The 24,443-nt window shown below is 29.9% G+C and overlaps 5 protein-coding genes across 7 annotated transcripts in view; 2 read left to right on the top strand and 3 right to left on the bottom strand.

The window, feature by feature from the left end:
• Positions 1-570: 570 nt before the first annotated feature.
• LOC106793271 (bumetanide-sensitive sodium-(potassium)-chloride cotransporter) lies at positions 571-12,522 on the bottom strand. 2 transcript variants are annotated; one of them, XM_014760074.1, is made up of 18 exons: positions 11,907-12,522; positions 9,604-9,967; positions 5,192-5,351; positions 5,011-5,106; positions 4,718-4,912; positions 4,420-4,596; positions 4,147-4,286; positions 3,663-3,965; positions 3,354-3,579; positions 3,151-3,272; positions 2,861-2,996; positions 2,541-2,752; positions 2,207-2,448; positions 1,958-2,106; positions 1,560-1,890; positions 1,300-1,454; positions 1,083-1,191; positions 571-1,009 (listed from the first exon to the last, which is right to left on the bottom strand). In XM_014760074.1, exons 2-18 carry the CDS (start codon positions 9,868-9,870, stop codon positions 874-876), a joined length of 3,156 nt encoding a protein of 1,051 aa, XP_014615560.1. In that variant the 5' UTR covers positions 9,871-9,967; positions 11,907-12,522; the 3' UTR covers positions 571-873. The 2 variants fall into 2 exon arrangements, with proteins under 2 accessions (XP_014615560.1, XP_014615559.1); XM_014760073.1 differs by having other exon boundaries at positions 11,920-12,521.
• A 95-nt stretch (positions 12,523-12,617) lies between these two features.
• On the bottom strand, positions 12,618-14,816 carry LOC106793267 (ubiquitin-like protein 7). Its single transcript, XM_014760069.1, has 4 exons — positions 14,476-14,816; positions 14,191-14,396; positions 13,976-14,112; positions 12,618-13,419 (listed from the first exon to the last, which is right to left on the bottom strand). Exons 1-4 carry the CDS (start codon positions 14,618-14,620, stop codon positions 12,816-12,818), a joined length of 1,092 nt encoding a protein of 363 aa, XP_014615555.1. The 5' UTR covers positions 14,621-14,816; the 3' UTR covers positions 12,618-12,815.
• Positions 14,817-15,062: 246 nt separating this feature from the next.
• LOC106793266 (oxysterol-binding protein-related protein 9) lies at positions 15,063-20,255 on the top strand. The gene is made up of 13 exons (XM_014760068.1): positions 15,063-15,437; positions 15,794-16,009; positions 16,093-16,323; positions 16,398-16,476; positions 16,537-16,626; positions 16,711-16,834; positions 16,974-17,083; positions 17,918-17,947; positions 18,033-18,195; positions 18,553-18,824; positions 18,899-19,293; positions 19,375-19,599; positions 19,694-20,255. The coding sequence occupies exons 1-13, from the start codon at positions 15,330-15,332 to the stop codon at positions 19,784-19,786; spliced, it is 2,136 nt and encodes a 711-aa protein (XP_014615554.1). The 5' UTR covers positions 15,063-15,329; the 3' UTR covers positions 19,787-20,255.
• A 1,173-nt stretch (positions 20,256-21,428) lies between these two features.
• LOC106793167 lies at positions 21,429-22,914 on the bottom strand. Of its 2 annotated transcripts, none has more exons than XM_014759857.1 (2): positions 22,759-22,914; positions 21,429-22,660 (listed from the first exon to the last, which is right to left on the bottom strand). In XM_014759857.1, the coding sequence occupies exon 2, from the start codon at positions 22,524-22,526 to the stop codon at positions 21,438-21,440; it is 1,089 nt and encodes a 362-aa protein (XP_014615343.1). In that variant the 5' UTR covers positions 22,527-22,660; positions 22,759-22,914; the 3' UTR covers positions 21,429-21,437. The 2 variants fall into 2 exon arrangements, with proteins under 2 accessions (XP_014615343.1, XP_014615342.1); XM_014759856.1 differs by having other exon boundaries at positions 21,429-22,663; positions 22,759-22,884.
• Positions 22,915-23,675: 761 nt separating this feature from the next.
• The window catches only part of LOC106793281 (citron Rho-interacting kinase-like), a 6,399-nt gene continuing 5,631 nt past the window's right edge, over positions 23,676-24,443 (top strand). The window contains exons 1-2 of the mRNA XM_014760084.1: positions 23,676-23,810; positions 23,936-24,292. Of these exons, the coding sequence (XP_014615570.1) occupies positions 23,705-23,810; positions 23,936-24,292 (463 nt within the window). The 5' untranslated portion in view covers positions 23,676-23,704. The remainder of the gene's footprint in view (positions 23,811-23,935; positions 24,293-24,443) is intronic.

Genomic DNA, 24,443 nt, shown 5'->3' with positions numbered 1-24,443 from the left:
ATATCATATAATAGGAAAATATTATAATTAATATTGTACGAAACTATTATTAATTTTCTTACTTTTTTTTTATATAAGTAGAATAACATTAAGTATGATATTATGGCTTGTATATTATATCCCTTTTCTTTTTTACATATCGTCTGTGCACAAGAGAAAAAGACACAAATATCAAATTCAATTTTTGTCAATGGAATGCTTCCCATTTTTAAACGTCATTTGATAATATAATCATAAAATGTTTTTCGATATAGAACATGTTACATGTTAAAAACTGTTTTATAATAGAAAAAACAGATATAATTACAAAGTTTTAATAACATGTATCAATAGATCTATCTTATTCATATTTATGTATCATTTTTCTCTCGAGAGAAACAACGTTTAAAATGTCGAAAACTTTGAATTTATTGTAAAGTTTAATCCTTCTAAAACAATGATTCTCATAAATATGTAAAAAAAGACAAAAACTTTATATATATATATAAAACCACAATTATGACAAATTCAATAATAAAAATAATGAATTACAAACACACAATGAGATAATTATTTATTATGATTATTATTATCTCAATATTGTTGTTAATCGTATTATTAAATATATTCATACAAACTGACAAGTAAAATTTAATCAATATGATAATGCATTTATCAGAATAAACACTATTAAAAATAAAAAAAAGAATTCCAACGACACGATGCTTTTATCTGTATGAATGTGGTGTTTTAAAATTAGAATACATTTACTTCCTGTTCAGTGATTTCGTTACACTCACATACATGTATATAATAAGAGAGAAACTCGTCATTTAATACGATTTCTGTCATGATATATATCTCACCTGATATTTTTTGTTTCTTATAATATATTCAAGAATAAAAAGTTAAAACAGACGTATGATTTCCTCGAACAAGTAAAAAAGGCGGCATGTCACGCGTGAGGGATTCGAGCCATGCCATGTAAAGTGGCGCGGAAACAGCACCTTTTCGTGGCATTGGCAACGTCCTATATACGAATAAATTACAAAATTATATCATTTATACGGCAGTATAGAAACTAGGAAGATATGTTTACTCACATAACAATTAAATTTGCTTCCATAGAATTTTCGAGCAATAATTCTCTCAATCTGAGATGTCTATTCGTTTTCTCTTTCATCGCAATAAGTTCGGATTCCTTTATGACACCTAAAAAAGAACAAATAATATACAAAAAAATATTCTTCGGAGATTTCACATCCGTAACTTTAATCTTGTGATCTAATATAAAGCAAAGAGAAGTTTAAAAAACAGTACCATCGTCAGATTCTTTGGTATTATCGGATTCTTTAAAATCGTTGATTAACGTATCAAAGAAATTTTTTGTACTGCTCTGAGCTGGTTTAGATATATCCGGAATTACTTTCAATGCCGAATAATCTATCCGAAATTTCGATAAAAGACTAGCCATACTGAAAACATAATTTTATTACATACAATAATTATTTTTTAACGCATAGAAAAATAAATAATATGATATAAAGAATTTTGTTGAAAAATATAAAAAGAAAACGTACTTTCTTTGCTCGTACTCGAGCTCTGAATATTTATTCGCAAGAGCAAAAACTCTTAATTTACTATTTGACCAATTGCGCCTCGTACTAATAATATAAGGTAATAAAAGTGTTAAACCACCGTCGTCATACAACCACCAAACATCTATTGTTCCCTTTTTTTGTTTCTTTTGGAAAAACGTAACAGTATTAAATATTTCCTTTGTTATGGGATTTACATTTTGCTGATTTTCACGCGATTGTTCGCTCGCCAATGGATTTGGATATTCATTTACTACTTTCGAACGTTTTGGAGCAGGACTTCCTGGTATTGAAATGTCTGAAGTACTACTGGCTAAAATGAAAAAGAGAAAAATCAATATCATCATCGTATATATTATAAAATAATGATAGGTATTAACCTTGACTAAGTTGAGAGAAACTTTGATTTGCCGGTAAAACCGCAGGTGCAAATCTTTTTTGTTCCTCAGCTTCTGTTATAACTCCACTACTGTCTAATCCTTCTCGAATTCGTAATAGAGCTACAGCTACGTGCATATCTAATGCTTTGCTATAACAATGACACGATGATAATGGTAATAAATATTTGAGTTTAAAAAATTCTTTTTTTTTGCGCTTAAGTATAGAAAGATATTTAAAAATTAACTTACTGCATGGTGTTAAAGTACATGTTCAAATTCTCTCGCGAACAGCAAGCCCAGTCTTGTTTATAACCCATCAATAAAATATTAGGTTTCATTTTTCCCAAACCGGCAGCTTGTAAAAGAGAAGTAGCACCATCTTGAAAATTGGCGCCATCGACCACAGAATAAAATGCTTTTATTTTATTTGCTCTGAACCATGAAGTACATTTCGCTACCATGTTATTGCGTGTTTTGTACGATATCGATGTCTATAAAATACATAACGATTAATTAATCTAACTAATAAAAGAATATAAATATATGTGTTCATTAATGGATCATAATTATTAATTGTCCATACTTCTACAATGTGTCCACAAATAAATAAACTTTGATTTTTCGTAATATGATGAGCAAAATCGACTAACAACACTCTCGCGGATGGTATTCCCGTGAGAACTAATAATTGAGGCCTGTAATTTTTAACGTGTTCTTCTACCCTATCTAATTGTTGAATCGCTGTTAAGGCATTATTGTACGATTGGGCTTGCGTGGTAGAACCCCAATTTACATCTAAAATTACAAATATTGAATTAATTCAAGCGTATTTAACGAAACGTGTTAGAATTGCAAAGATTGAACTATTTGCGAAAGTGTGGATCAATTGTTTATCAAATTTACCAGGCTTCCTATACGAGACTATTAAATATAGTGCTAGAACTACGAACAAGGTAACCAAGGCTGTCCACCATGAGATCAAGAACATCACAGAAACGCATAGAATAGCACCGACAAGACTGAGCCACATATTATAATACTGAAATACATCAAGAAAATATTTATCACGTATCAGTTTAACTTTTGAATTGTTTCAAATTATGTCATCTTTTGCATGAAGAAAAAATAATTTCAACTAACGGGATACTCATGCTTATAATCGTTACGAGGAAAAATAAGTAAAGTGCATCTACCTTAAATGTTGGCCGCCAACCAATTGGTCTTGCTAGAGAAGCATGGAAAGTACTGAAATTAATAAGAGTGTATGCAGCCAAGAAGAAATTTGATATCAGTGGAGCGATAACGTTTAACTCTCCTGAAAAAATTTCAATAAAAATAATTTTCAATTGTCAATGCATCGCTATAAAACGAATATATATATTAAGTATATGTTTACCGATTAGTATAAAACAAAAGGCAATAATGAAAGTAAGACAATATCCGCGAATAGGTTCCTTATCTTTTTTCCCGCTAAACCATCCTATTCCGGGATAAAGATTGTCAAGACAGAGAGCTTGAAATACTTTTGGTGCTGAGACCAAAGATGCTAAGGCACTTGATAGGGTAGCTGCGAAACAGCCAGCATAAATAAAAGGACCAAAAGCGGCTACTAACTCGATTACCTATAAATAAATATTGATTTTATTAATAATAAATCTATCCCCATTTATAAACTCAACACGAGATATATAATTATAAAACAAACCTGAAAGCTATTGTGAGTTCCATAGTTACATCCGGACGTACAATTGAATTTGGTGTCATATATACTCCAAATAGTTTCGTTCCAATTTTCAGTAATGGTCAAATTTTCTGCTGAAGTGTCATTACTTACGTCGAGTAACGATTGCACGACGTAAGAATTATTAACTGTTGTTCTTATGTCAGTTATATTACCGGAAGCGTCTCGCATGACGCTACCTCCAACCATAATTGCCATAAGAATATACGATAATGTTGTTAATAATATCGCTAGTAAAGTTCCCTTAGGTATCGCCGATTGTGGATCCTATTGGAAAGATAATGCTAATCAAACGGGATATAATTAAAACGTATCTTAAGATCGCGATTATATTCAACGAAATTTGTTAATAACTATGAATGAGAAATAGATATACGCCAAAAAAAATAATAATTTTTATCAAAAGAAAGAAAAAAAAAGTTTTCTGCAGACGAAAGGACTAAATCACCTTCAAGTCACCGGATATATTCGCACCTGCCAGGATACCTGTTGCTGCCGGAAAGAAGATAGCGAGGACTGAAAAAAAATCATGCTTCACCCCTTCGCTGTATCTGTAATCCGGTTGGAAATTCTCCACAAATAAATTGGCTAGAAAAAAAACAGAAAAAGGATATAAAATATACAGGAAGATAGAGGGAATAAATAATCGATACCAGATGTAATTATTCGATCGGGGGGATGAAAATGAAATAAAGAAACAAACAAACAAAATATAATTTACCATTATATCCTATAAATCCTTTGGCTCTTTCTTGGTCGCTCTTGGGCCCTATAATAGAGCCGATCATAAAATCAATAATGGCTAGAAGAAGTATGATCAGAAGAAAGACTTGAGTTTTGGCTTCCCACTCTAAGCCTATCATTACGACCAGAAGAAGGATAATTATTGTCAAGCTACCTATTAATAAAAAGGTAATAACCATTAACGACACTTTATTCTTAATAGATCTACTATTTGTTTTATTTTTTTTTCTTTTTTTTTTTTTTTTTTTTTTTTTAAAGAAATATTTTAATCGAACCTATAATTTTCATATCCAAGCTGCCACAGTCAATTATGCACATTCCATAAGATTTAAGACAACTCACAACTAAACTTTCGCAAAATCCTACTACGTACATTGCACAGGCAACTGCATTTGCTAAAGAAAATATTAATCCTATGGCACCACCAAATTCGGGACCAAGCGAACGGGATATCATATAATATGTTCCACCTACATGATAAATAATAAATTCAATCAATTTTAAACGATTAAATATCGTATAGGTACTACACCATACATTATATAGTGAGCGAATTTTCTGTACGTACCTGCTTTTATCAGTCCGTTTGTACTAATGGCTGACATCGATAAACACGTTATGGTTGTTACTACCGTAGTTGTGAGAATTAAAAGTATAGCTTGTCCTGCAAAATATCAGGTTTCATTTAAACAAAAAAATAATACTCTCGATAGATCGGATTATTTTATATGCATATATTTGATATTCACCTATACCAGTGTGAGCAACGACCCAAGAAAGCCGAAGAAATAGCATAACCCCCCATATGTTTAGGAGGCATCTCATTAAAACTCCTTGAATCCAACCAAATTTAACACCCGGCACCGGTAATTTTACATCTGTTATGGGCAGTGTGTTCGAGCCGGATGTCTATTTATATATATAAAAAAAAAAAAAAAAGAAATAATTTATATTTCTTACATAAATTTTAATACTTCAATTCGACGGAATCTCAAACATCTAAATGTACAATTTTAATTTATTAAGATAATTTCTTCCAACTATTGCATAAACATAATCGAAGCGCGTTAAACGTAATTACCGATTAACTTAAGCGAAAATAATCGTCTTAGTTTTTGTAGTACCGACACATATATTGTAATTGATAAACGCAAGCCCAAGGTTGAAAATCGACGAGATTAACGTGCGATTAACGTCAATTTACTTAACGTTGAAGATGATTGTTAAATAAATAATGGGATCTTAAGATGGGTTGGAATGGAAAAAATATCGAATTTGATTGACAAAAAGAATGAATGAATGACAGAAAGAAAGAAAGAAAGAAAGAGAGAGAGGTGCATTACATATGAATCTTTCTCTCTCTCTCTCTTTTTATATGCAGACGTTATGCGTAAATTGAGATTTAGAGGTGGTTATCGACATTGAAGGTGATTCGTCTAGAGGAAGGGTCGTCCGCGAGTCACCCAATGAAGACTAACGATTTACGTAACGATGCCTCGCACATATATGTATATATATATATATATATATATATATATACATATATGTATATACATAGATGTATATTATGTACAACAACGCCCAAGATCGGAATGCTTTTTACAAAGGAAATTTAAAGACGTTTTTGTTTTGTTCATCGAGCCCCCAAGTAAGTTGCATTGGACGATATCGAATTGATTGCATTTCGTAGTTTCACCTCGAGAAGAAGCCCCGAAAGGAATTAAGTACACATATATATCCAATAAAGAAAAGGACGATCCAAATAAGCGAGCAAGCGAACGAACGAACGAACAAAGGCAAGTAAACAAGCAATCGGATTTATTTGCGAAATGTCATAACAGAAAATCATATGTAAACCGAAAAGAAAAAGATAATTTAATTATGACGGATCATAATAAAATTGAGTAGTTTTCAATTTGTCGATTATATACAAGTGACCCAACGCGACACACCAGGATTTCTATAGACGACTCTTAAAAGATACGCTCGTTTCGTCCAATTATTTCCCGTTATATCCACGAATATCTTGCCTTGGACTCTACTATAATTGCGAAATTATTCTTGCACACCTCCGCAGATCCGATCCGATCCGATCCCGTGACACTTTGCCCTCTGCAAATAACGCGGCCCTCTCGATGCATCTGCCGGGCTGCAGCATTTTTTTTAATTTTAATTTTATTTTTTCTTTTCCTTTTCCTTTTTTCCTTTTCCTTATCCTTATTCTTTTTCTTTTTCTTTTTCTCAAGAACGTTACGCTTGAAAATTGATCTCACAGGGGAAAATGGGGGCGGTGGGGAAAGAAACAAAAAAATGTTTCGTCGATCATCTTGATTTTTGATCGTGTCAATGCTACGTGTTACGTTATGAATGCGTTACGCGCTTAGACATTTCGTGACATGTGCCACGATAGTGAAATAATAACGAACGCTTAACCCTCGCAACATAATGTATTCGAAGCACGCGATTTCCTATATTAAGTCCGATGTAGGTACATATGTATATATGTATGTATGTATGTAGTAAGTATGCTTGACAATTCGGATCAACGACTGGTGGTGTTTCTATTTTCTGAATCATTGCTATCATCTTTATATACCGATAAAGACTTTTAATTATTTCTTTTCTTTCCTTTTTTTTTTTTTCTTTCATTCTTTACACACTTTATACATCTCTTTCTAAGGTAAGATTTCTAATAGACAGGGGAATAAAAAAAAATGGTAAAAACTACGATGACTCATATTTCTATCTCTCTCATTCACTCACTCACTCTCTCTCTCTCTCTCTCTCTCTCTCTCTTTCTCTCTGATAATAATCGTTCGTTTGCGATGATTACTTTGTGCACACATTACGTTGGCCTTCCTTATGGATCTCGTTTAAACATTTAACAACGCCGCTATTAGGAAGGGGCATTCGCTGAAGACGCCGAAAAGGAAACGATTTTTCAAACTAACTCTTTATCTCTAAGAATAAGATCTCTTATCCTTATAATATATATTTTAATTTTATATTACATATGTTAGGATTGTTAATCGATGATGATGATAATGATGATGTATCATTTCTCAGCCATCCTTTCTCAAGAATCAATCTGCAAGCTACTATTTATGCACGTACGTAAATGTTTATGCATATGTACACGACTGCATATTTAATGAAAAACTCGTGTCTAACATTTTCCGCATGTTTCATAAAATACAGAACGAGAAGTTCGCATGTGAGAGATTAATGAAAAATTAATTCCAAGATAATGTTGTGTAGTTATTATCGCGTCGACATAAAAATTTTTCATTCTGTATTGTCATTAATTCTTTTCTCTTTTTTTTTTCTTTTTCTTTTTATTTCCTTTATGTTTCTCTTCGTTTAAAATTCTCTTCTTTTTATTTCGTTAAAATTATAAGAAAGAAAAACTTCGTAAAGATTGTATTTTATTTTCTTCGAAGAATTTTTTTTCTTTTTTTATTTTTTCTATGTACGTGTAACGTTTCGTAATATTAACTTTTGTAGAATATAGAGAATAATATCCGCGAACACGTTATCTTTCAAGTAACGAATAATCATGCATTGATTAATTAGAAAAATAGGAATAAATTTGTTTAGAAATTCAACGATTCGAATTGTGGAGTTGTGTTGTAAACAAATAAAGAAATTATTGATCTTCTTTTTTAATATTTCTTCCAAATGGAAGGACCGTTAAATTTCCGTTTGTAAATTTGATCTGTTATCGTTCCGTGGCGTTAATAACAACCGCGTGTTTTATTTCTCGATCTCGAAGATCTTCGTCGTAGTTTCAAGATGATGCTTTAATTGACTGACAGAACGTGAGGGTCTTCGTTTTGACCCAACACAGTTTACGAATGACCATTTCATAGGCGAAAAAATTCAATATCGTCATCTATGACATCATTAGACGATATATACGTACGCGATATTATTTTTTTTCCTTTTAGAACAAAGTTGTTTCCTTTTTGTTATTTTCTCTAACACATATATATCGGCATACACAACGACAATTATTCTATCAACTTTCTAACTTCTATGTGATTAAACGATTTCTTTAATAAAAAAAATATACGATCAGTATACAGTGACAAGGAAAAGTCAATCAATATTACAAGAATACATTTTTTTGTAACGTTTGTAAATGTTACAAAAGTACAATTCATTATTAGTTCCTAAAGTAATATTAAATAGGAGAATAATTTCGTTAATTAATTAATTAATTAATTAAATCAAATACGACAAATATTTATGCACATAGATAAACAAGTATGTTATTATAGCATATTGATTTAAGTAAATGAACAAAAAATTTAACTTCTTTCAATTTTTTACGGTGTTCTCGTACAGTTCGCTTACCCATGAATACGTTCTTGCCTTTGTTCGACGCTGTATATATAAACGTCTTTTAAAAAAAAAAAAAAATATTTAAAAGAGGGGATAGCAACATCATACATAGAAAAATATTTATACTTCGGAAACTTTCATTTCTGCTGATGTAAACATATTTTTTACATTCCAAACATTAACACAAATATCAGCTTGCAAAAAGTATTCTCGTTTTTACTAATTTCGTTATTAGAAAATTCTAATTGGTCTGTAATAAAATTATTTTATTAAGATTTTTTTTTTATATTACAGTAGAAATACAATTACGATGATTTGACATGGGATAAACGATATATTCCTTGAAAATTACTCGTGTGCATCGTTCCACTTTGATATACTAAATCGGATTACCTTTAAGAAGTAAAAAGATCGAAGTACGATTTATTGATTGGATTAATGTCGGGAAACGATATATCGATCATTCTTATGGAAAATAAACCGCGAGGATAAATCTTTCTACGCGTCGATATAAATTATAAGAGGATTTACAAAATAATTTATTTTATATATCAAATAATATAATATCTAAAAGAATATTTCACAAATATATATATGGATAATTATTTAAATATTGAAAAAAAAAACATAAAAGAATTGAATCCGAAAGTATTTTCTCTTTCATTTATTTTCATACGAACCATTCATTGGACACAAAAAAACAGAATATTAGAAAACGAGTAGAAAATATCCTTTTCATCCTTATTGAAAAGGAAAAAAAATCATTGAATAGAAAAGGGAAAGAAAGAAAAATACGTTTTGTAAGAAAAACTTATACCTTGTTAAGAAGAGTAGGATTGTGGAGTTCATCAAGGGATGGTCTGTGTGCAGCCTGAATGCTCATAATGTTTCTGTAGTTGTCGAGCCTAGGTAAAGCTTCTCTGGTCATATGTCTCAATGATTTTTTCGTTTCCTGTTCACCCAAAAGACTTGTCCGACCTTCGACACTGTCCACTCGATTAACGAGAAATCTTGTTCTTCTAAGAGGATTCAGTTCAACCGTCTCGGAATCCGTATCCCCATTAATACCATTTTCGTGCGCCATATTTGTTTTTTTGTTTTTTTCTTTGTTTTTTTAAAATTCGATTTTAAAATTAAGATTAAATTTCGGCGAATTCACCTTCTGGATCTTCTTCGAATTCCTGTTAAACAAAATAATCGGACATATTGAATTTTATTCGTTAATGGAAAGAATAGAAATGAAAGGCAATCCTTTTTCTACGGAATTGCGATTACCGAGCAAAATCGATCGACATCCAATCGTTCGTTCTGCCCTTGGCCGTTAATCACAATTACATACTTAAAACGAGTACCGCCTGACTTATAGACAATTAGGAAATTATACTTGTTTATTTGCCAGGATGCATAATTACTCTCTTCTGGCACGTTAATGCGAGACTCATTTAATCAAATCGAATTAACTATCCCCTTTAATTAACACGATTCATCTTACTCTGTCCAACATATATTTCTTATTATTATTAACATTATTTAAGAGTTTTATCCTTAAAACCGAATCTAATCTAATTAACCGATCAAATTAATTCAACGTAAGTGTATTAACGTGTCGTTATCTCATTTTTTTAGTTTATTTCGAAATAAATGAAACTACGTCTTCTTCTTTTTTGACTGTGTAATAAATGAATTTTCTGTAAGATTTTTAAGAGACAAATAAAGAGAGAGAACAGGGTACGTTCATATAAATATAAATTAGAATAAATAGAATTGAATTAATGAAAAGTTTTAAAAAAATGATTAAAATAATATTAATTGTTCCAGTATGATCCAATATATGTGTGCATATATAAATAAAAATCCCAATGTTCGATTTAATTAAATTAAACAAGACGTTTTCTATTTGCATTTCTCTTGTCGCCAATTCATTAACCATTTGTATATTTTAATGACGACCTCGTGATGTGTATTGACAGTTTAACGCATTCAAAAATCAACGAAATTTCTTTATTATGTTAATGTATAATTTTTGCTCTTATGTCAATCCATGCATGTAGAAATATGTACAAATAATCTTATCGCGAATCGAATATGCGTTATCAAATATATTTACAGTCAACAAGGATAATAAATGATCGATTTAAATCATGTTAAGAATTGAATTGAAATGAAATCATCGAGGAAAGATCATTTCCATTTAAAATGTCTGTTAGCCTACCAAAAGATACAAAAACTGATTGAAAATAGAGTGGAACGCATGCTCGAAAAATAACATATGTGTTTGAACTTTTACAACGTGTGAGGAATTCGAGTTGAACGAAAAAGAGAAAATAGTAATCGTTCGTTCCAAGAACATCGTAATCGTTGTGTTTACCGAATACGTAATGCATGATCGCTCGATTGTAGAAAAAGAAAATACACTCGTCTAAAGGAGAGGACATCTTTTTTTTTTTATGGAACGGGATGAACAATAATTCCGTAGTTCAGGTAAGAAATAGCTCCAGAACCTTTCTTCTCTCTACATAATGCCAATGACTAGAAGTCAATAGAAATGTGGTGGTGGTGGTGGTAGTAGTAGTAGTAGTAGGAATAATGTAATAGAAAGAGCACAAAGAATAAGAAGAAAGAGAACTTTGACAATTCTTAAGTTCGAGGGTAACACGGAGAGTCCCTCTTCCTTAACTATGCCAATTCTTCGCCATTATGTGCAGCGTACCCGTTGAAAAATCATATGGCAAATAGGGGTTGAATTTCAAAAAAAGAAAATATAAAGAAAGGGAAAAACGTTACTGCGCTCTGGCGTCACTTTAACGAAAGAAAACTTTCGAACGAATCGGTTATATTCTTTGTACGATGAGAAAAAGAGAGAGGAGAGAGAAAGAGAGAGAGAAAGGAGAGAAAAACTCGAAACTAATCGAGAGATTTAATCAAAGAAATGATAGCTTTTGACTCTTCCGACAACGGTTAGTTTTTCGAATGTAGTCTATTTATATCTAAACATATATGTACATCTACGGGTATTAATAACAATACAATTAACAGAATACAGACGGTACTACTACTACTACTACTACTACTATATAACCTTCTCTTTCGATATGCAAATATAATTTTTATGTTCTTCACCTTTAATTCGTACCTTTTTATCGAGATCGTCTAGATCTGATCTTTACGAAGAGTTCCGTTATAAATGTCGACACGATCACGTATATATCTCCCTCTTTATACACGTGCGATTATTTCTATTGAACATATATACACGCGTACTCGAACCGGGTGCCGGGTGTAACGGACGCTTTTCTCGTTCAAAAAAAAAATCGAGTAACTCCTACAACGAATCCTAACGCCGCGACAGCTCGACTGTCACTGACAACCGCTACAAGCGCGGTAAGCAGTTACCCTCTCTCCACCAAATATCCCGTTACTACTACCCCCCCATCATCATTGTCACTACCACCACAGCTGCGCGTTACCATCATCCCTACCATACGATTAGTTTTGTTACTCACACGAACTCGAGAACTGAAGTATTATATCCTACACTACTTCGCTCATAAATATCACACACTGAAAGTTAAAATCAGTCTGCTAGCTTTCTTCCCACATTGACTAACGTTCATTCATTTTTTCAATTATATCATATTATTATCTGTGTTTCAAGAACAATGTAGGCGATTAAAGAAACATATGCAAATATCTAATTTCTTTTTTTCAAAACGTACAATAAATAAATTTGTAATATTTATATATGTAACTTTATTTTTTATTGCAACTAAATATATCGAGTATATTATTATTATATATATATATATATATATATATATTTTACAATTTCCCTATTACTAATAAAATTTATTTCTCGATTGGATAATTTAAACAAAAATAGAAATAAATAACAAAAACACAGTCTTTGAGAAAGAGCTCGATTTTCACAATTTTATATAATTCTATTATTAACCACCAAAAAATACCTTCGAAAGTTTATGAGAGTAGAGGCCTTCCTTATTGGTCATCATAATAAGCGAATTTTTATTATTAATTATCACTAAAACTATTAAAGACAAGTTCGATCGCAGCTTGTACATTGCCATTTGTTAATATCAATGCTTGCACATTGGTATTATCATCTTGAAGACCCATTTCGTGCATTTGTGCTAACTGTCTTTGTAAATCCACAGAATCTGGAAGTGTGGAAGGTAATATCGGCGATAAAGAAGTTGGAGCTGTTGTAGCTGTAGGTGGAGGTGTCGTTGCAAATGCTTGTTGCATAGCTTGTGTAAACATTTCAGTAGTTATAACACCTGAATTTGTACTACTAGCCGATGTAGAAGACGGAGAGTTGGATAATGGAAAGGCACGGCTTCCTGCTCTTGAAATAGCAGCTGCAATTCGCGCAGTAATATTACTAGATGGATTAGCACTTAAATTCGATGGTTGAGTAGAATCCGATGATTGTGAAGAATCTCCAGCCATTTCCTCATCGTCGCTTAAATTATCTAAACTATAAGAGTATGCAGTAGGGGGTGTATTCAACATGGTTGAATTAGAACTAGTTGTGGCGTTGTTATGCGCTTCTTCATGTACAGCGGCAGCTAAATTTTGTGCAGCTTCTACAAGTACTGGATGTAATTCAGCAATTCTATAATGCAATTAAATTAATTAATAATGAACATATTAACGTTATGTGATCTAATATACTAGCAAAGTATATATATTAGTTTGTCCCATAAGTTCTTTCCGCGTCACGCTATGTATGATTTCGAGCCGACTATGTTTGTAGACATGCAGGTTTATCTATTTCCAGGTCCATTTATGGCATCGATTTCAGTCGTCTTACAGCTCTTTCGAAGTACATTTTGTTGGCGACAAAGTCTCTTTTAAAATCTTGTTCTACGCCGTTTAATATGGATAGCCAAAAGAAGCATTTGCAGCATGTTATGTTTCATTGCTTTAAAAAAGGTAATAGTGCAAAGGACACTGCAGAAGAGATTTGCATCGTTTATAGGAATAGTACTACGACTATTAGAACATAATGAGGCTTCCTGAGAGATGGAAGAAGATAATAGAGCAGAACGGTTAATACATAACACAGTAAATTAACCTTAAACAACACATATCGTCTATTGAAGTCGCATTAAAAAAAAAAGGAAGGAACTTATGGGACAACCTAATAGATGTATTGGTAAGAATCTTACCTCTTAATGGTATCTATATCTGTAAAATGACCCATAAGATCAGGATCTTGTAACATAGCAATTGCAACAGAGTCTTCGTGTAATCCAGGAGATGACGAAATAATGTTTTCTATAACTTCTGGCCTTTTACTCAAACGCTAAAATACATTATATAAGCGTCTAATTTTACTTATTTATATTTAATTAAACTACTGTATTATATTATTGATAATTACATGTAAAGCACTTCTAAATGCAGGATTTTCATTAAAAGATTTAAATGTAGAAGCCAACTGTAGAATACTTTCTTCTGATATATATTTCATTGGTACTGGAGGTTCTTCTTCCTTTTTCATTAAAACATGTACCATTGCACCGCTTTTAAGACCACAAGTTTCCAGGTACATGTCGTCTTCCAAAATACATCCGCAATATATGAGTTCTGGTCAATAATATGTTATTAAATAATAAACGTTTATAAAAATAAATGGTTTAAATTAAAAATGAATGAATAATCTCACCAAACGATTCCTTGGCTAAATTAGCTTTTGCTGCAGTCTTGTATCTTAAATATTCAACCTTATTGTTTAAATTAATGTCACGTAATTTAATGGTTGTCAAAATTTGTGAATTCGATCGAATACCTAAAACTAATTCAGAACTCATAATGCTTATTCAAATGAACTTTCTAATAATTTAAATAAAACAATATTTCCCGTAAACAAAAAATGTATGATTAATAATTTAAAATAAATTAAATAAATCTGCACCAAATAAAACACTTGTCTGTTTTGTTTGTAATGACATGCGTTATTAAATAGATAGACAACATGGCGGCTCATCAATTCCTACTTGAATTTATAGCCCACAGATGTCGCATTAATGCAATGCTACAAAAAATTATCTACAAATTTGCTCAAAATTATCTAAGCATCATTCAAATGTATCTACTACTATCAACGTGAAAAGAAGACCTTAACCTTCTGTCAAGAAATAAAATTGAATATCATTCAATTAAATGATAGTGAGATAATTCGTGTATGTTTCTTCGATGATTTTAATAACTCAAATATTTTCTTAAGTTAAAATATTTATATATTTAGAAAATTTATGAATGCATAATGAAAAAAATAATAAGTAATAAATATTGAAAATTGATATTTGGTTTATACTTCTTGGGTTGACATGTAAATACAAATGTGTATGTGTGCATTCGATCGTGTTTGATATTTGTTATTTGCGAATGGAATCATTCGTGACAGATTAGAACTTATTTGCAGGCTTTATATCTGCGAGTTTCCACTCTGATTTTTCTATAAATTTTATCATACATACACACACACACAACACAATCATAATCATCAAGAAACAAACAATGTCGACAATGGAGGGTTCACTTAGTAAATGGACAAATGTTGTTAATGGCTGGCAATATCGGTGGTTTGTTTTAGACGATAACGCTGGCTTATTATCGTATTATACTGTAAGTATTATTTAAAATTAACATAAAAGCTAGGAAATTGATTGCTTTACTTTACAGGTGTTACACCTTTTGTTACATATATTCGCGGGCTTTATAAATAATTTAATTAAGATTTTTATACTATTTGCTTCATTATCCATGACACAAATTGACATATTTGACAATATCTAAAGTTGTATTATTATAATTAGAATAATGATCTATGTTTATGCTAGGAACATATTTTTGAATAAACCATTGTCATAATTCTTCGTTTTTTTACTAAATATAATGTTGCTCAATATTTTACTAAATTAGATTTAAATGAGAGAAAGAAAAATTGATTAAACTAAAATCTAAACGCATTTTATTTGTAGAGTAAAGAAAAAATGATGCGTGGTGCTCGTAGAGGATGTGTTAGATTAAGAGGTGCAATTATAGGTATCGATGATGAAGATGATAGTACATTTACCATAACTACGTCATCATACAAAGATGATCCTAAAACCTTTCATTTCCAAACACGTAATGGTGAGGAACGTGAATGCTGGGTTCGTGCTCTAGAAGATACAATATTGCGTCACTCACATGCGGTATAATTACATACATATTATTTTATTGTTGGGTAATTTATTATTGTATACAAATATGTAAGAAAATGATTTATGGAATCTAGCGATGGGATCCAAAAAAATCACCGCCCAAACAAGATTTCAATCGTAAGGTGGCAGAGGCAGATGCTTATCTCCAACTGTTAATTGATCAAATTAAAATAATTGAAACAAAACAACAAAGTCTTGAAACAGAAAATGAAGAAATACAAGAAAGTTACACTGCAATTTTGATGCAAGCAAATGCAATGCTTAATTCTGTAAAACATACCATTGTCCAACTACAAATTGCAAAAGTATTATAATTATTATATATATATTATATTTATTTTGTAAATAAAACTCTTCATGTTCTTATTAATCATTTCAGAATACAGCTATTCCTGTTAACGGCATATACAGAGGACCTTCTACCGATACAATGAATTCTACACCACCTATAAATCATGGTATATGTTCGTGTAAACTTATTATGACTTATTCAATATTAATTTCTAAAATATTTATAGTTGCGGTTATAGAACCAGAATCAACAGTACAAACTGGTATTGAATTGGGTTCAGAATGTACAGAATCAAGAATACCAACTTTATCCAATGGTTGATATATTATTTTGTTTATATCTAAAAATATTGAATTATTACATTTATAAAAATCATTAAATTTATTTCATTATGTTTTAGTTGTAGATAATAGAGACTTACCAGTACCTCAGTTTTCATATTCTTCATCGGATGAAGATGAAGATTATTATGATGCTGCTGATGAATTGTCACCTCCCTTGGCAGCACAAAATTATATCGCACTGTAAGTATATTTATTTTATATTGTTATCCAAGATCAGTAAACAAATTTAATTGGATAATATTTTTTTATATTAACAAAATAATCGAAGGATATGTGTATAATAAATTACTTAATATTATACTGTATTAACACCATATAGTAGAAGACGAGAAAGTGATCGTTTACAATCAATTGGAGACATTACTGGAGATATGCGTAAACAATCTCCGTTACCACCTGTTAAGGGAGATGGTTCTGTAGATTACGATGGTAAGTACTTTTTAATTATTAATTATTATTTTCTTTTTACAATATAATAGAAGAAAATAAATATAGAAGTAAAATTGAATTTACAGTATATATATTTTTTTTTATCTGCTCCTGCATACATATATATTTTTATTAAATATTATGCTATCAAATTTGTTTTTATATATTGTGAAAATTAAACAAAAAAGTAGTGTAGTAAGTATTTTCTTGTCCAAAAAATCTTACCAAATTCGTAATGAATGTACTATTTCGGTAGGATGTGTTTTAAATAGTCGATAACACAGATTTGTAGTAACTGACTTTACCGATCGCAGTGATTATTGATTAGATAGTATTTCACATAATATATGAAACACTGTGTTGTAGATAGTCGATTTTCTCCAAGAACTTTAATAATAAATTTGTAAAGAACAATTGAATTTAAATTGGAATATTGCAAAACATGATAACAAATTGTTATACAAAGTTATATGAAAGTTTTATTCATATTAGTTCAATATACGATCAAATTATTATACAACTAAGTATTTTAATTCAACCATAACTGGGGTTTTGACAGAAGTGAGAGTTTTTAGGAATGGATACTAGTTGGTATATTCTACAAAAACAATATGTTGAACGTAGATATAAATAGTAAGTTATGCATTTACCTTTCCAAATGCGAGGTTAAGTTGATAAGAAATATTTAATGAATATATATGCATATATATAGATGTATATTAAATTGTTGACTTATTAACAAACCAAAATGATAAGAAAATATCTTATTGATGTCTAAATATTATAATTGTTTTATTATTTTTTTTTTCTATAACAAAATGTGTGTATCCGCAGCCTTGTACGAGGAAGAGAGCGACACAGAAGGTTAGTATATTTTAATTTTCAAACATATTGTATATGCAATATTTAAACATTTGTTAAAATTCAAAATATCATCTTCCTTTTTTAGTGGATTCCATGGAAAGTCATGGATCTGTTGTGACACATCTTTTGTCACAAGTCAAAATTGGTATGGATCTAACCAAAGTTGCATTGCCTACCTTTATTTTGGAACGTAGATCGCTTCTTGAAATGTATGCAGATTATTTTACTCATCCAGATCAGTTTGTAAGGTATATATATATATAAATATGATTTGTTCAAAGAATAATCCTTTGAGTGATATAGATGCAAATACATGTTTGTTGATACGAATGCAAAGAATGCAATGTCAGTTAGGCGTATTGATAATTGTTTTTAATCTTATTGCATCAAAATTATGCTAAGAAATAACTTTCTTGTGTTATTTAATTTGGAAGAATAATGATTATAATTTATTATAAGCTGTATTGATCAATGGAAATCGTACTAGCAATAAAGTATTCTGTCCCTACAAAGTGCTATGGCCAAAATGATTTATCACTCAAAGGGATAATATTGTACAAGTATTTGTAAAAAAAGTAATATTAATTAATATTCAAAAATCGTAGCATTGCAGATATGCCTACGCCTAGAGAAAGAATGGTCCAAGTAGTGCGCTGGTATTTATGCAGTTTCCATGCTGGCCGTAGATCTGGTGTAGCTAAGAAACCATACAATCCTATTTTGGGTGAAATCTTCCGGTGTCATTGGAATCTTGTTAGTGAAAATTGTACAGACGATGTAAATATTGAAACAAAGTGTGTAGCAGATGGGCCAGTTCCATGGTGTAAAGAAAATCAATTGTCTTTTATTGCCGAGCAAGTTTCTCATCATCCTCCAGGTATAATTTATAATTAATTTATATAGTCATTTTATTTATTCTTCTATTTATAAAAATATGTGTATGTGTTGCAGTGAGTGCATTTTACGCTGAACATTATGCAAAGAAAATAAGTTTTTCCGCGCATGTATGGACAAAAAGTAAATTTCTGGGGCTCAGCATAGGAGTACATAATATTGGAAAGGGTTGGGTAAATGTATTAGAACACGGTGAAGAATACGTTCTAACTTTTCCAAATGGTTATGGCAGATCAATTCTTACCGTTCCTTGGATAGAATTAGGAGGAACGGCCACTATAAATTGTCCACAAACTGGATATCAAGCAACTGTTGAATTTTTAACAAAGCCTTTTTATGGTGGAAAACGCAATAAAATTACTTGTCACGTTACTCAACCAGCTGATAAAAAACCATTTCTTGTTATTAATGGAGAATGGAATGGTGCTATGGAAGCGAAATGGATTGACGGAGTAAGCATAAAAAGTGTATTTGTACTTATTTATTTTTTTTATAATCTTATATGTATATATTATTGTCAAATTTTTTTTTAGCGAGTTGAAACCTTAGATGTAAGAGAACTTCCGATAGAGAAAAAATTAGTTAAACCAATATGCGAGCAGGAAGAATGCGAATCACGAAAAGTGTGGCGAGAAGTAACAATGGGTTTACGTATTAATGATATGGATAAGGCCACAGCTGCAAAGTATGCTATCGAACAAAAACAACGAGATGAGGCCCGCCTACGCAAAGAGAATAATGAAATATGGCAGACCAAAGTAAATATAATATTTGTATACGTCATGAAGAACTATCATTCAATTAATGTAATAATATTTATTAACTATACAATTGTTATTTTTTATTTTATAGCTTTTTAAAGAGATTAGAGACAATGGTTGGGCCTATACTATGCCATTATCTGAAAGATTACACGTTTCTCGCAATGAAACAAGTACAACATAGCCGCATATAATGCTTAATAATTAAATGAAAATGTAAGTATTGCAGTATAGTATGATGTTCGTGGCCTAAATCATTAAAGCAGAAGATTATAGTCAATACAATCTTATTTAGCGACGTTAATGTCCAAAATATTATACAATTATGTTATCACAAGATTTTCTATAACTAGAACAAGGAGTTAAGACTATTTACTTTATTTTAATTGACCTTTATAATTTCTATATTCAAGCTTTTATTATACAAACAAAATGGTGTGGATAGAAGAAATTGAAATTATTTATATTAATTGTAATTAAACGTTAGTCTTAAAGACTTATTTTTGTAGAAATACTATCAGTGATAGCGCATACAATAAATTTCAATGCTTCATAAATACTGCATTATGTACGTAACGTTCATGAAAAATGAAAGAATAATTGTAGTACATAAACTGTAACTTATTTATGAATAAGATTTCATTTATTCTCAAGTTATATATGTATCATTTTGCAATAATCTATACTATTAATAATTACTTAAATAATATACTTTACTATTGTGGAAATAATTTTAGGTTGAAGTAATTTACAGTATGATATGCAACCAAAGATTATTCAATTTCTGAAAGTATTTTGAATGATTATTTTTAATACTTTCGTTACGGCATGTTTTGGTGCGAGTATTGTTCCATATAAATTCGTTCGTACATGGATGATCCGTATATGGGTCGGTCGATGGTTCATATGGGGCTTTTGCATGGACGCCCCATATATGGGTCGCTAGTAACGAAAGGATTCATATATGAGTCTTCAAATTAGCATTTTTTAAATATATAATTTATTTAATTGTTTGCTAATAGTACAACACCAGTTGTAATTAGAATGATATCAATAAAATGAACACTTATGAATCACACGATTAATAATTTTCGTAAAAACTAATACAAAAATAATGTTTTAAGTACGGACTATATGATTTTCAAGTTTTTAAATAACTCATAGGTATATTGGTTGCATCCAATACGATTAAAAGTGTTAATAATATAAGAGTAGCAGAACAGAATGTATGTTTACCTTCTATGTTATGAAAATAGTTTTATCAGCATTATCGATATTATTTTTCTCCATGTTTATAAAATTATACATATACATATGTAAATCAATAGAATATAAATGAGAGAAAGTGACAATTACCTACATGCACTTTAATTATATATAATATATATATATTATTTACATATATACAATAATATTTTACACGAATGCTTTGTCTCTTACTATTTGTTTTTTTCTCGCACCACATTTGATTTGGTGAATAATAGGCACTTAAACAAAAATTGATATAAATTATATACTGATATAATTTATATTTATTTTTCTAGAGCTATTGTGTATGTAAGGCAGCGATATTATACTTGAAAATAAAATTAAAAATATAGTGCCAGAGAATATAGGGAATTATAAAAATACTGTACATTACAGCCTAGTAGCATAGTTAGTAGAAATAAGTTATGTTAAGAAAATTGTAAATCGATGATTCAATAAAATGTTAATAATTTGTTCAGAAAAAAATAATATATATATATACATACAGGGTGTACTTAATAAACTTTGAAATTTATTTTTTATTTGAAAAAATCAAATAAGTAAAATTTCAGAAATTATTAATCAGTTTATTCTATATTTATATAACCAATATAATAATCCTTGATAGTTTTATAATGTTTTGGAAAACGTTTAGTCGATAGTAATAAATAATCTAATCCAGCTTCGATCATGGACAAACTAACTTCATAATTTTTTGTGTTAATACAATCCTCAGATAAAATTATTTTATCTGTACTATATTTGTACAATACTTTGGTAACAAAACTTTCTTTTAAATTAATCTTATTATCGGTAGATTTGACATTTTCTTCTGTAAGTATTCCTAATCGCATATCCATCGGTTTAATTACCATGTAATGAGATTGTTTAGCTAATAAACATTCTAGAATAATTTCGCCAAACGTATTATTTCTAATGAAACTTTTAATAACTGCAATAAAATCGTCAAGGGGATTGGATGCTTCTTGGATAATTATTTGATCGGTCTTCAAGTTATAATCGATGCAACAATCCCATATTTTAAAAGAATTATTTTTGTCCTGAATTCCTATGTTCAACAAACATCTGTTACATAAAATATCTTTTTCCATTCGTCTATAATTATACAAAATATTACTATGTACAATTGCAAAAAATGGACCGTAAAAAATATCCAATTCATTGGGAAGCAACAGCAAAGTTAAATTAATATCTGTTTTACTACAAAACCATTCGGATGGATCAAAATCAATGTTAGGAAATGGTAAAACTCTTTGAAAAGTAATCTCTTTAGAAAGTACGTTCTTACAACATTTACACAATATCGTAGATTTCGAATTTTTTAATAATATCTTTTTCTTACTTTCTATATTATTAATTTGTGATTTTGCATTCGTTATAACCTCTCTTTGAAATGATCCAAATTCAGAATCTGATGGTTGTGTATGTAAACGAAAACATACCCACTTATCTATTACATTTAAGGAAGATAATGATGTTGGTATAATTTTTATATTTGGTAATGTAATATATGTTACATTATCACCTATCGACAACATAATATTTGCTTCCAACAATTTGATTTTAATTTCATCTAAAGTTATGGAATTTTTCATAAAAAGAAAAACTGTACATGATTGAAGTCGTGGTCTTAACTCTATCGTAATCAATTCCATATTTTACCAAATTATCCTACTTAATTATTTATATTGCGTAAAACTAATTAACGTTGACATTATTTTATGCATTAAATATTTCTTTCCTGTTTACACTATTCTCAATCTTGATTCACTGTCCTTTGTTATGATGACTTCTTCACACATATTAAAAAATAAAAAAAGAGATAATTGATATTTAGTTTTTTTATAAGAATCTTCCATGCATTAAAATATACTGTATACAACTTACATCAATTTTCACGTGTATATCAGTACTTTAATAATTTTTCAATATGTCCAATTATTAGAATTTGGGATTTGATAATATCCCATTTAGTCTTATTTCGAAAATTGTTGAACTTAATGAAAAAAATGTTCACCAATCAGTGAACTTCTTCTACCCGCCATTTTTTGAGCCGGTTTTCATTACTACGTTAATGTTCTCTCTCAATTGTCAAAGAAGTGGCGAAGAAGTTTAAATGGAAAGGTAACTTAATACATTTATATCTGAGTTTTTATTGGTTATTCAGATTAAGACACATGTTGTCTGCGACGAATCATTGTAGTGCATTTAAAAGATAAATTTGAATATTAACAACATGGAGTTCGAAGCGCGACCGTTATGAATAGTGTATTGTTGAAAGTTGCAGTGAATTTATAAATGAAGAATTGTAATAATTTCGTTGTACGATTTTAATTGTAGTTTAATACAATCTAATCGTTATTTTCTCATATAAATAATATGTTCATTATGTAATAATATAAATCTGACAAAAGATCATCGTTTATTTATTTGAATGAGGAGTAATATACGTTACCAAATTGTCTATAATAAAAATTAAATACATTCTTTAGTGATTGTATTATGATATTAATAGTGCACATGGATATCTCTAAGAAAAAGACAACAAATATTTCTTTTAATGGGAAATACATTAGTTCAAACTTATGAAGAACAACAGTAATAAATGAAACTATTTCAAAGGAGAAATATTTAAAATACAGTATGTTAATAATATTTAATTAATTGGATTTGAAACTTGTTGTTACATTCTGATCGATATTTAGAGTAAGTTTTTAATAATATTGTTTGTAATTGCTATCCATAGAGTACAAAGATGTTAGCATCCAGTGATAAGACAGATGACAAATTTAAATCATCTTCTAATTCATGTAATAATGGACAAGATAATTGGATGCATAGGAGCAAATTAGACAAATTAGATAAAGAGACTAGTCAATTAAAACAGGAATTGTTAGATTTAAAAAATGCTGATTTGATAGAGTCTAAGAAAAATTTAGGTAATTGTTTTGATAGTATATGGGGTTGTCAATTTCACAAACGAAAAATTTCCGTTTTTTTTTCTGTAAGTGATTATAGACGCCGATAGTAACCTAGGAGTTAAATAAGTAATTATTTGTAACAGGGGATCAAATGGATTCAGAAAAGTCTCCCAAGTCGGAGAACAAGCATTTGTTCAAACAAACTTTAGAAGGGTCCTTCCTTGAATTCAAATATCCTAAACATCAATTATTGCAGTCAAATAAATATTCTAAAGAAAAAATGGAATTGGAAATGCAATTGGATTGTAAAAAAAAGGAAGTGCAAGAGAAGCAAAAGAAGATCTTAGAACTTCAAGACAAGGTTCGTGAAATTGTCCAAATGGAATATCAATTGGAGGAAAAAGTTAAACGATTGGAAGCTTCTAACAAGGAAAGGGATAGATTAGAACGAGAGTTAATTGCAACTAGATCTGAATTAGCAACAGTTAAGAGGACGTTAGGTATACTCTTATAAATCATTAGCAAATACAATAATGGCAACATTGCAACATCAACAAAGTTACTATAATACTTTCAGTAGAAGAAATTTGAGTACTAAAGGTTATATGTATACTTTCGTATCATTTGTTTAGATATAAATATATATATATA

The sequence above is a fragment of the Polistes canadensis genome, unplaced genomic scaffold (assembly GCF_001313835.1).
Source record: "Polistes canadensis isolate GaletaPanama2010 unplaced genomic scaffold, ASM131383v1 scaffold_12, whole genome shotgun sequence".
NCBI classification, from domain to species: domain Eukaryota; kingdom Metazoa; phylum Arthropoda; class Insecta; order Hymenoptera; family Vespidae; genus Polistes; species Polistes canadensis.
The sequence above is the reverse complement of the archived record's forward strand: the minus strand, read 5'-3'. Positions and strand labels throughout refer to the sequence as shown.